The 12993-nt window shown below is 49.5% G+C and overlaps 1 protein-coding gene across 1 annotated transcript; it reads left to right on the top strand.

The window, feature by feature from the left end:
* Positions 1 to 9660: 9660 nt before the first annotated feature.
* LOC135978258 (uncharacterized) lies at positions 9661 to 12695 on the top strand. The gene is made up of 2 exons (XM_065579254.1): positions 9661 to 10590; positions 11186 to 12695. Exons 1-2 carry the CDS (start codon positions 10050 to 10052, stop codon positions 11686 to 11688), a joined length of 1044 nt encoding a protein of 347 aa, XP_065435326.1. The 5' UTR covers positions 9661 to 10049; the 3' UTR covers positions 11689 to 12695.
* The last annotated feature ends 298 nt before the right edge of the window (positions 12696 to 12993 follow it).

Raw genomic sequence — 12993 nt, 5'->3', positions numbered from 1 at the left:
CATAGCGGTGCCGCGACGTAGAGCGGTGCCGCGAAGAAGATCTTGGCCGCGAGTACGACCGGTGCCGAGGTGATATTCGGTGCCGGGACTGCGAGCGGCGTGGGGACCTGCTTCGGGACCTGGATCGGTGCCGAGGTTCCAGCCCTTGCGATGGAGGGCGCATCAAGGCAGGTTTCCCCCTCGACTGGACCGGGCGAGGCAACGGTGCCGTCGGTGCCGGTGGTTGAGGCGGTGCCGGCTCCGTGAGAGCTATTAAGTCTCTCGCCGCCGCGAAGGTCTCTGGCGTCGACGGGAGGCACTGTGTCACCGCCGGCCTCGGTGGAGACGCCGTCTGCACCGGACTCAACGGCCTCGGCGCCGGAGTCGACGGTGCTGGAGGCACCTGTTTCCGGTGCTCCACCGGCGGACGCGGCTCTACCCCCGGCACTGGGGGAGCCAGCGTCTTCGGCATGGAGGTCCCCGTCTTATGGGCTTTCTTATGCCCTGGGGATAATGACCGGCGCCGAGGCACTTGCTGTGCTTGCGGTGCCGACGAGGTCCGGTGCCGGGTAGGCTTATCTGACGCCACTCGCATGGTCGTCATAGCCGGTGCCGCCGGGGCACTGCGCACCGAGGCGCTAGGTGCCGGGGCCTGACTTGTAGATGAAGCGTCCGGACTAAGTGCCGCCTCCATCAGGAGTTGCCGGAGCCGAAAGTCCCGCTCCTTCTTGGTCCTTGGTCTGAAGCCCTTACAGATCTTCCACTTATCTGTTTGATGGGACTCTCCCAGGCACTTCAGACAGGAGTCGTGCGGGTCGCTCGTGGGCATAGGCTTAGCGCAGGAGGCGCACAGCTTGAAGCAGGGAGCGTTGGGCATGAGCCCGGCCCCGCGGCCGGGGGAGAAAAGGGGGAGACGACCCCCTTAATCCCCTGAACTATTATAACAACTAGAACAACTTTTAAAACTATTGAACTATTTAACTATAAACACTAGGACTATAACTATAACTATAACTGCGAATAACAAACTAAGCTAGGGAGAGTGGAGAACAGCTAAGCAGCGCTCCACAGTTCCAACGACCGTCAGGGGCGGTAAGAAGGAACTGAGGGGGCGCCGGGTCGGCTGGGGTATATATTCAGCGCCATGAAGGCGCCACTCTAGGGGGCTCCACAGCCGACCCGCCGGTGTTGCTAGGGTAAAAATCTTCCGACGATCGTGCACGCGGCGCGCACACACCTAATGGAATGGATATGAGCAAGCACTCGAAGAAGAATCATAGAGTTTGCAATTCTAAGGAAGGGTAGAAGGGAGAACAGCAAAATAGAGACAATGGATTTCAGGAAGGCAGATTTTGGTAAGCTCAGAGAGCTGATAGGTAAGGTCCCATGGGAATCAAGACTGAGGGGAAAAACAACTGAGGAGAGTTGGCAGTTTTTCAAAGGGACACTATTAAGGGCCCAAAAGCAAGCTATTCCGCTGGTTAGGAAAGATAGAAAATGTGGCAAAAGACCACCTTGGCTTAACCATGAGATCTTGCATGATCTAAAAAATAAAAAGGAGTCATATAAAAAATGGAAACTGGGACAGATTACAAAGGATGAATATAGGCAAACAACACAGGAATGCAGGGGCAAGATTAGAAAGGCAAAGGCACAAAATGAGCTCAAACTAGCTACGGGAATAAAGGGAAACAAGAAGACTTTTTATCAATACATTAGAAGCAAGAGGAAGACCAAAGACAGGGTAGGCCCACTGCTTAGTGAAGAGGGAGAAACAGTAACAGGAAACTTGGAAATGGCGGAGATGCTTAATGACTTCTTTCTTTCGGTCTTCACCGAGAAGTCTGAAGGAATGCCTAACATAGTGAATGCTAATGGGAAGGGGGTAGGTTTAGCAGATAAAATAAAAAAAGAACAAGTTAAAAATCACTTAGAAAAGTTAGATGCCTGCAAGTCACCCGGGCCTGATGAAATGCATCCTAGAATACTCAAGGAGCTAATAGAGGAGGTATCTGAGCCTCTAGCTATTATCTTTGGAAAATCATGGGAGACGGGAGAGATTCCAGAAGACTGGAAAAGGGCAAATATAGTGCCCATCTATAAAAAGGGAAATAAAAACAACCCAGGAAACTACAGACCCCAGTGAGTTTAACTTCTGTGCCAGGGAAGATAATGGAGCAAGTAATTAAGGAAATCATCTGCAAACACTTGGAAGGTGGTAAGGTGATAGGGAACAGCCAGCATGGATTTGTGAAGAACAAATCATGTCAAACCAATCTGATAGCTTTCTTTGAGAGGATAACGAGCCTTGTGGATAAGGGTGAGGCTGTGGATGTGGTATACCTAGACTTTAGTAAGGCATTTGATACGGTCTCGCATGATATTCTTATTGATAAACTAGGCAAATACAATTTAGATGGGGCTACTATAAGGTGGGTGCATAACTGGCTGGATAACCGTACTCAGAGAGTTGTTATTAATAGTTCCCAATCCTGCTGGAAAGCCATAACGAGTGGGGTATCGCAGGGGTCTGTTTTGGGACCGGCGCTGTTCAATATCTTCATCAACGACTTAGATATTGGCATAGAAAGTACGCTTATTAAGTTTGCGGATGATACCAAACTGGGAGGGATTGCAACTGCTTTGGAGGACAGGGTCATAATTCAAAATGATCTGGACAAATTGGAGAAATGGTCTGAGTTAAACAGGATGAAGTTTAACAAAGACAAATGCAAAGTGCTCCACTTAGGAAGGAACAATCAGTTTCACACATACAGAATGGGAAGAGACTGTCTAGGAAGGAGTACGGCAGAAAGGGATCTAGGGGTTATAGTGGACCACAAGCTAAATATGAGTCAACAGTGTGATGCTGTTGCAAAAAAAGCAAACCTGATTCTGGGATGTATTAACAGGTGTGTTGTGAGCAAGACACGAGAAGTCATTCTTCCGCTCTACTCTGCTCTGGTTAGGCCTCAGCTGGAGTATTGGGTCCAGTTCTGGGCACTGCATTTTAAAAAAGATGTGGAGAAATTGGAAAGGGTCCAGAGAAGAGCAACAAGAATGATTAAAGGTCTTGAGAACATGACCTATGAAGGAAGGCTGAAAGAATTGGCTTTGTTTAGTTTGGAAAAGAGAAGACTGAGAGGAGACATGATAGCAGTTTTCAGGTATTTAAAAGGGTGTCATAAGGAGGAGGGAGAAAACTTGTTCACCTTAGCCTCTAAGGATAGAACCAGAAGCAATGGGTTTAAAGTGCAGCAAGGGAGGTCTAGGTTGGACATTAGGAAAAAGTTCCTAACTGTCAGGGTGGTTAAACACTGGAATAAATTGCCGAGGGAGGTTGTGGAATCTCCATCTCTTGAGATATTTAAGAGTAGGTTAGATAAATGTCTATCAGGGATGGTATTTGGTCTCATAGACTCATAGACTTTAAGGTCAGAAGGGACCATTATGATCATCTGGTCTGACCCCCTGCATGCTGCAGGCCACAAGACCCTTCCCTGGACTGTGCCGTTGAAGTCCCCAATCCTGTGTTTTAGTGACTTCAATCGGCAGGGACCCTCCTGCTAGTGATCCCTGCCCCATGCTGCGGAGGAAGGCGAAAAACCTCCAGAGGCTCAGCCCTGGAGGAAAATTCCTTCCTGACCCCAAATATGGCGATCAGTAATACCCCGAGCATGTAGGCAAGAGTCTCTAGCCTGACCCTTGTTTGCCATTATGCTATTTACGTACCATTGCTTGGTTTTCCTCGGCTACTATGTTTTACCATTAAACCATTCCCTCCATAAACTTATCCAACTTAATCTTAAAACCAGACAGGTCCGTTGCCCCCACCGTTTCCTTCGGAAGGCCGTTCCAATATTTCACCCCTCTGACGGTCAGAAACCTTCGTCTGATTTCAAGCCTGAACTTCCCCACGGCCAGTTTATATCCATTGGTTCTCGTGTCCACATTAGTACTAAGCTGAAATAATTCCTCTCCCTCCCTTGTATTTATCCCTCTGATATATTTAAAGATAGCAATCATATCCCCCCTCAGCCTTCGTTTTGTCAGACTAAACAACCCGAGCTCCTCTAATCTCTTTTCATACGACAGGTTTTCCATTCCTCTGATCATCCTAGTCGCCCTTCTCTGCACCCGTTCCAATTTGAGTTCATCTTTTTTAAACATGGGAGACCAGAACTACACACAGTACTCCAAATGAGGTCTCACCAGCACCGTATACAACGGAAGCAGGACCTCCTTATCCCTACTAGATATACCTCGCCTAATACATCCCAAGACCGCATTGGCTTTTTTCACAGCCACGTCACATTGTCGACTCATAGTCATCCTGCGGTCTACAAGGACCCCTAGGTCCTTCTCCTCTTCCGTTACTTCTAACCAATGCGTCCCCATCTTGTAACTAAAATTGTTATTAATCATCCCCAAGTGCATCACCTTACACTTTTCACTATTAAATTTCATCTTATTTCTGACACTCCAATTCACAAGCTCATTCAAGTCTCCCTGCAGAATATCCCTATCCTCCTCCGAATTTGCAACTCCTCCCACCTTCGTATCATCCGCAAACTTTATCAGCCCACTCTTGCAATCGGTTCCGAGGTCAGTTATAAATAGATTAAATAAAATGGGTCCCAAAACCGAACCTTGAGGCACTCCACTAGTAACCTCCCTCCAACCCGACAGTTCACCCTTTAATACGACCCGCTGCATTCTCCCCATTAACCAATTCTTTATCCACCTCTGGATTTTCATATCGATCCCCATGTTTTCCAGTTTGACCAATAATTCCTCATGGGGTACAGTATCAAACGCTTTACTGAAATCTAGGTATATTAGGTCCACCGCATTTCCCTTATCTAATAAGTCCGTTACATGGTCCTGCCATGCGGGCAGGGGACTGGACTCGATGACCTCTCGAGGTCCCTTCCAGTCCTAGAATCTATGAACGTATGAAAAAAACACTGTTCTCCACCCCCACCCAGGTTGGCCAGGGAGGCGGCTCTAGCAGGGGGGGCAGGAGGGATTCTGGCAGCAGTGAAGTGGGTTGCGGGGAAGTTGAGATCTTGACCCAAGTCATCCCAGACACTAATGCTAAGCCACAGGATGGCAGCATCTAGTGTCAGTGGAGTCCAAACACTATTTCAACCCCACAGTTTTCGATGAACTTCCCACAAGGAGAGGTGATGAGCACCCCCAGCAACACACACACACACACACACACACACACACCACTCCTGGTGGTGGGAGGGGAACAGGAGAAAGGACAAAAGAAGTAAGAGATGAAGAGAAAGGAAGGAGGGATGGAGGAAAAGGTAAAACGAAAAGGACAACCCTAATGTCCCCAGTGATTCTATGGCACAAAATCCAAGGGAGGGATTAAAATTCTGCCATCTTAAACTAGTGTTTTCCATGCCTAGAATTCAGCTGGCACCAGATGGATCAGACTGAGCAGGTTCCAAAACCTCTTGGAGGCTCTTACTTTCTAAACAGGGATGTCTGTTTTCTAGTAAAATCAGTAAAGTGCCAGATGATGCGGAGCTGGTGCATCCCTTTGGCCGTGAGGTCCTCCTCCTGCAAGGGAACGAGAACCTGTCAGAGACTCAAATGCCCCGAGGAATTAGGGGCAATTAAGGACACCTGGAACCAGCAGTATTTACACCCAGCACCTGCCCACCACTGAGGGATGAATTCACCTCCTGAACCCCAGAATGGAGTCGTCTTCTCCTTTCTAGTAATCTCCAGTGCCAACCCCCGTCCTTGTAGGGTGAGCTCCTGCTACCTCCCCCTCAGTGCCCTTGACAGCTGTTCTACCTCCAAACCACAGCTCAAGTTATCAGAACCCTCTTCTCCACCCCCACCCAGGTTGGCCAGGGAGGCGGCTCTAGCAGGGGGGGCAGGTGGGATTCTGGCAGCAGTGAAGTGGGTTGCGGGGAGGTTGAGATCTTGCCCCAAGTCATCCCAGACACTAATGCTAAACCACACGATGGCAGCATCTAGTGTCAGTGGAGTCCAAGCACTATTTCAACCATACAGTTTTGGATCAACTCCCAACAAGGGGAGGTGAAGAGCACCCCCAGCAACACACACACACACACACACATATACCACTCCTGGTGGTGGGAGGGGAACAAGAGAAAGGACAAAAGAAGTAAGAGATGAAGAGAAAGGAAGGAGGGATGGAGGAAAAGGTAAAACGAAAAGGACAAACCCTAATGTCCCCAGTGATTCTACCAGACAAAATTACAGGGAGGGATTAAAATTCTGCCACCTTGAACTAGTGTTTTCCATGCCTAGAATTCAGCTGGCACCAGATGGATCAGACTGAGCAGGTTCCAAAACCTCTTGGAGGCTCTTACCTTCTAATTTTCAAGTAAAATCAGTAAAAGGAAAGGAGAAAACTCGAAAGAGGCTCCTGCTCGCACTCACATACGTCAACCCTAACACTCTCTCAGTCCTCAAGAGAAACCTCGAGAAGGAGACTTGCTGAAGCAAAGCCACAGGGGTCTCTGAGGTTTCCCTGGTCGTAAGCCCCTGTCCTGCCTCGCTGATGGCAGCATCTCTCTCTGAGGTTACCACCTGCCTAACACCTTTGACCAATATGCTGAGGTCCTGCAAAAGACCTTTGTGATATCACTGCCACCAATCAAACCCTTAAGTGCTAATGTCCTGCTGCTGGCCTGACACTATGAAGGTTTGAGCTACGCTCTGTGGATCACCCCACTCAATGCGTCTTCATTCTAGGAAGCAAGTGGGCTAGACAGTAAAACATCAGAGGCTGCTCCCAATGCTACACTCAGTGTTTCCAAAATTAGTAGACTTTATGGCCACAAGAGACCTTTAGAGCATCTCATCTAACCCCCTCCATATCATAGGCTTCCAGTATAGTACAATAGTTACTTTTTGGGCACACACATTCCAGAAAGGCATCTAGTCTTCATTCAATGACATCAAGAGATGGAGAATTAACCACTTTCCCTTTTAGTGAGTGCCAGGGGGTTCCATTTCCCCTTCCACTAGCACCCCATTTACAGTGAGCCAGAGCAGTACCTGCAGCAGGGAGTGGGAGTTGCTGATGTCCACAGAGGCACAGCCCCTGCAATGTCTCAGGCACATGGCGTAAGTGCCGGATGATGCGGAGCTGGTGCATCCCTTTGGCCGTGAGGTCCTCCTCCTGCAAGGGAACGAGAACCTGTCAGAGACTCAAATGCCCCGAGGAATCAGGGGCAATTAAGGACACCTGAAACCAGCAGTATTTACATCCAGCACCTGCCCACCACTGAGGGATGAATTCACCTCCTGAACCCCAGAATGGAGTCGTCTTCTCCTTTCTAGTAATCTCCAGTGCCAACCCCCGTCCTTGTAGGGTGAGCTCCTGCTACCTCCCCCTCAGTGCCCTTGACAGCTGTTCCACCTCCAAACCACAGCTCAAGTTATCAGAACCCTCTTCTCCACCCCCACCCAGGTTGGCCAGGGAGGCGGCTCTAGCAGGGGGGGCAGGTGGGATTCTGGCAGCAGTGAAGTGGGTTGCGGGGAGGTTGAGATCTTGCCCCAAGTCATCCAAAACACTAATGCTAAACCACACGATGGCAGCATCTAGTGTCAGTGGAGTCCAAGCACCAAGACCGAAACAAAGAAGTCATTAAGCATCTCCGCCATTTCCAAGTTTCCTGTTACAGTTTCTCCCTCTTCACTAAGCAGTGGGCCTACCCTGTCTTTGGTCTTCCTCTTGCTTCTAATGTATTGATAAAAAGTCTTCTTGTTTCCCTTTATTCCCGTAGCTAGTTTGAGCTCATTTTGTGCCTTTGCCTTTCTAATCTTGCCCCTGCATTCCTGTGTTGTTTGCCTATATTCATCCTTTGTAATCTGTCCCAGTTTCCATTTTTTATATGACTCCTTTTTATTTTTTAGATCATGCAAGATCTCATGGTTAAGCCAAGGTGGTCTTTTGCCACATTTTCTATCTTTCCTAACCAGCGGAATAGCTTGCTTTTGGGCCCTTAATAGTGTCCCTTTGAAAAACTGCCAACTCTCCTCAGTTGTTTTTCCCCTCAGTCTTGATTCCCATGGGACCTTACCTATCAGCTCTCTGAGCTTACCAAAATCTGCCTTCCTGAAATCCATTGTCTCTATTTTGCTGTTCTCCCTTCTACCCTTCCTTAGAATTGCAAACTCTATGATTTCATGATCACTTTCACCCAGGCTGCCTTCTACTTTCAAATTCTCAACGAGTTCCTCCCTATTTGTTAAAATCAAGTCTAGAACAGCTTCCCCCCAGTAGCTTTTTCAACCTTCTGAAATAAAAAGTTGTCTCCAATGCAGTCCAGGAATTTGTTGGATAGTCTGTGCCCGCTGTGTTATTTTCCCAACATATAGCCGGATAGTTGAAGTCCCCCATCACCACCAAATCTTGGGCTTTGGATGATTTTGTTAGTTGCTTAAAAAAAGCCTCATCCACCTCTTCCACCTGGTTAGGTGGCTTGTAGTAGACTCCTAGCATGACATCTCCCTTGTTTTTTACCCCTTTTAGCCTAACCCAGAGACTCTCAACACTTCCGTCTCCTATGTCCATCTCTACCTCAGTCCAAGTGTGTACATTTTTAATATACAAGGCAACACCTCCTCCCTTTTTCCCCTCTCTATCCTTCCTGAGCAAGCTGTACCCATCCACACCAACATTCCAATCACGTGTATTATCCCACCAAGTTTCAGTGATGCCAACAATGTCATAGTTGTATTTATTTATTAGCACTTCCAGTTCTTCCTGCTTATTCCCCATACTTCTCACATTTGTATATAGGCATCTAAGATACTGGTTTGATCTTTCCTCCCAGTTTTGTCCTGACCCTCCTTTCCCTCTGACAATATAGCCTACACTCCCTCTCGTTTTTGACCCATCTCCCCGGTCTCCATGTTCCCCACTTACCTGTGGGCTTTGCTCACCTGTCCCCGTCGAACCTAGTTTAAAGCCCTCCTCACTAGGTGGTGAAACACACACACACACACCACTCCTGGTGGTGAAAGGGGAACAGGAGAAAGGACAAAAGAAGTAAGAGATGAAGAGAAAGGAAGGAGGGATGGAGGAAAAGGTAAAACGAAAAGGACAAACCGTAATTTCCCCAGTGATTCTACGGCACAAAATCCCAGGGAGGGAATAAAATTCTGCCATCAGATCCATTCTGGATCAGACTGAGCAGGTTCCAAAACCTCTTGGAGGCTCTTACCTTCTAAATAGGGACGTCTGTTTTCTAGTAAAATCCGTCAAAAGGAAAGGACAAAACTCGAAAGAGGCTCCTGCTCACACTCACATACGTCAACCCTAACACTCTCTCAGTCCTCAAAGAGAGACCTCGAGAAGGAGACTTGCTGAAGCAAAGCCACAGGGGTCTCTGAGGTTTCCCTGGCCCTGTGCTCCTGTCCTGCCAGGCTGATGTCAGCATCTCTCTCGGAGGTCACCACCTCCCTAACACCTTTGACCAATAGGCTGACGTCCTGCAAAAGGCCTTTGTGATATCACTGCCACACCCACCCTTCCCCGGAAGTGCTAATGTCCTGTTGCTGGGCTGACACTTTGAAGGTTTCAGCTACTCTCTGTGGATCACCCCACTCAATGCCTGTTCATTCTAGGAAGCAAGCCGGCTAGACAGTAAAACATCAGAGGCTGCTCCCAATGCTACACATGGGCCTGGTCTACACTACGGGTTTAGGTCGACTTTAGCGGCGTTAAACCGAATTAAGCCTGGACACGTCCACACAACGAAGCCCTTTCTTTCGACTTAAAGGGTCCTTTAAACCGGTTTCTTTACACCACCTCTGACGAGGGGATTAGCGATAAAACCGGTCTTTGCGGGTCGGAATTGGGGTAGTGTGGACGGAATTCGACGTTATTGGCCTCCGGTAGCTATCCCACAGTGCTTCATTGTGACCGCTCTGGACAGCACTCTCAACTCAGATGCACTGACCAGGTAGACAGGAAAAGACCAGCGAAGGTTTGAATTTCATTTCCTGTTTGCCCAGCGTGGAGAGCACAGGTGACCCCGCAGAGCTCATCAGCACAGGTAACCGTGATGGAGTCCTCCCAGGATCGCAAAAGAGCTCCAGCATGGACCGAACGGGAGGTACGAGATCTGCTCGCCATATGGGGAGATGAAGCAGTGATAACTGAACTCCGTAGCAGTAAAAGAAATGGAAAAGTATTAGAAAAGATCTCCAAGGCCATGAAGGACCGAGGCCATAACAGGGACACACAGCAGTGCCGCGTGAAAATTAAGGAGCTACGGCAAGCTTACCACAAAGCCAGAGAAGCAAACGGAAGGTCCGGGGCAGAGCCGCAAACTTGCCGCTACTACGCGGAGCTGCATGCGATCCTAGGGGGTGCAGCCACCACTACCCCAACCGTGTGCTATGACTCTCTCACTGGAGAAACACACAGGGAAGACGGTTCAGGGAACGAGGAAGATGACGATGGAGGTACTGTAGGTAGCTCACAGCAGCAAGGAAGCGGAGAAACCGGTTTCCCCAACAGCCAGGATATGTTTGTGACCCTGGACCTGGAACCAGTAACCCCCGAACTCACCCAAGACCCTCAGGGCACACAGGAGACCTCTGGTGAGTGTAACTTTGTAACTATTTGTAAACATTACAAAAAAAAAGCAAGCGTGTTTAATGATTACTTTGCCCTGGCAATCGCGGCCAGTACATCTACTGGAAAAGTCTGTTAACGTGTATGGGGATGGAGCGGAAATCCTCCAGGGACATCTCCAGAAAGCTCTCCTGGTTGAAATGGGGTGATTTTATTAAGGGGACATTCAGAGGCGCCCGTTCCTGCTCTTCTGACCAGAAATGTTCCCCGCTGTTAACCACGCGGTGGGGGGAGGGGTGAAGTGATCATCCCAGAGAATCGTGTGTGTGTGTGGGGGGGGGGGTTTACTTGTGTTTGTGCCGCATGTTAACCGGGAAACCACAGCCCCCTCCTTTTACATTGAAACCCCATTTTAAATGGACAACCCAATTCATCCTTGATATGGGAAATGCGCTGCTGTTTGCAACCTTTCCCGCATGTTAAGAAGGTTAAAAAAGCCAAAACACTGTGGCCTACGATGGCTGCCTGCAAGCCGAAATATGCGACCTTGTAATGAAAGAGTGTACCCATTGTTCTCTAAAATGTGTCTTTTTTAACCACCTCTCCCTTCTCCTCCGCCAGCTGCAAATGTTTCTCCTTCGCAGAGGCTCGTGAACATTAGAAAGAGAAAACGTAGGACGAGGGACGAGATGTTCACGGAGCTCCAGATGTCCGCCCAGGCTGATAGAGCACAGCAAAATGCGTGGAGGCAGTCAATGACGGAGATGAGAAAAGCCCAATATGAACGAGAGGAGAGGTGGCGGGCTGAATCGCGGGAAGAACAGAGCAAGTGGCGGGCTGAAGACAATAGGTGGCGTCAGCTTGCAGACAGACGGCAAGAGGCAATGCTCCGTCTGCTGGAGCATCAAACTGATATGCTCGAGCGTATGGTTGAGTTGCAGGAAAGGCAGCAGGAGCAGAGACCGCCGCTACAGCCCCTGTGTAACCAACAGCCCTCCTCCCCAAGTTCCATAGCCTCCTCACCCAGACGCCCAAGAACGCGGTGGGGGGGCCTCCGTCCACCCAGTCACTCCACCCCAGATGATCGCCCAAGCATCAGAAGGCTGGCCTTCAATAAGAGTTAAAGTTTTAAAATGCAGTGTGTCCTTTTCCATCCCTCCTCCCCCACCCATCCCAGGCTACCTTGGCAATTATCCCCCTACCTCTGTAAGGAACTAATAAAGAATGCATGAATGTTAAAAAAAAATGACTTTATTGCCTCTGCAAGCGGGAGGGGAGGGTGGGGTGGGGTGGTTGGTTTACAGGGAAGTAGAGTGAACCGGGTCGGGGGGGGGGGGTTTGGAGGGTTCATCAAGGAGAAACAAACAGAAGTTTCACACCGTAGCCTGGCCAGTCACAAAACTCGTTTTCAAAGCTTCTCTGATGCGCACCGCGCCCTGCTGTGCTCCTCTAACCGCCCTGGTGTCTGGCTGCGCGTAATCAGCGGCCAGGCGAGTTGCCTCAACCTCCCACCCCGCCATAAAGGTCTCCCCCTTACTCTCACAGATATTGTGGAGCGCACAGCAAGTAGCAATAACAATGGGGATATTCTTTTCGCTGAGGTCTGAGCGAGTCAGTAAGCTGCGCCAGCGCGCTTTTAAACGTCCAAATGCACATTCCACCACCATTCGGCACTTGCTCAGCCTGTAGTTGAACAGGTCCTGACTCCTGTCCAGGCTGCCTGTGTACGGCTTCATGAGCCATGGCATTAAGGGGTAGGCTGGGTCCCCAAGGATCACGATAGGCATTTCAACATCCCCAATGGTCACTTTCTGGTCCGGGAAGAAAGTCCCTTCCTCCAGCTTTCGAAACAGAGCAGAGTTCCTGAAGACGCGAGCATCATGTACCTTTCCCGGCCATCCCACGTTGATGTTGGTGAAACGTCCCTTGTGATCCACCAGGGCTTGCAGAAGCATTGAAAAGTACCCCTTGCGGTTTACGTAGTCGGTGGCTTGGTGCTCCGGTGACAAGATAGGGATATGGGTTCCGTCTATAGCCCCGCCACAGTTTGGGAATCCCATTTCAGCAAAACCATCCACTATTGACTGCACGTTGCCCAGAGTCACTACCCTTGCTATCACCAGGTCTTTCATTGCCCTGGCAAATTGGATCACAGCAGCCCCCACCGTAGATTTGCCCACTCCAAATTGATTCCCGACTGACCGGTAGCTGTCTGGCGTTGCAAGCTTCCACAGGGCTATCGCCACTCGCTTCTCAACTGTGAGGGCTGCTCTCATCTTGGTATCCTGGCGTTTCAGGGCAGGGGACAGCAAGTCACAAAGTTCCATGAAAGTGCCCTTACGCATGCGAAAGTTTCGCAGCCACTGGGAATCGTCCCATACCTGCAGCACGGTGCGGTCCCACCAGTCTGTGCTTGTTTCCCGGGCCCA

The sequence above is a fragment of the Chrysemys picta genome, unplaced genomic scaffold (genome assembly GCF_011386835.1).
Source record: "Chrysemys picta bellii isolate R12L10 unplaced genomic scaffold, ASM1138683v2 scaf187, whole genome shotgun sequence".
In the NCBI taxonomy this organism is placed as follows: domain Eukaryota; kingdom Metazoa; phylum Chordata; order Testudines; family Emydidae; genus Chrysemys; species Chrysemys picta.
The sequence above is the reverse complement of the archived record's forward strand: the minus strand, read 5'-3'. Positions and strand labels throughout refer to the sequence as shown.

Bases quoted from the DNA above. Each gene is read 5' to 3' on its own strand.
- LOC135978258 (XM_065579254.1), top strand. From the start codon at position 10,050: ATGGAGTCCTCCCAGGATCGCAAAAGAGCTCCAGCATGGACCGAACGG. The intron at 10,591-11,185 runs GTGAGTGTAACT...CTCCTCCGCCAG, and splicing joins GGGCACACAGGAGACCTCTG to CTGCAAATGTTTCTCCTTCG.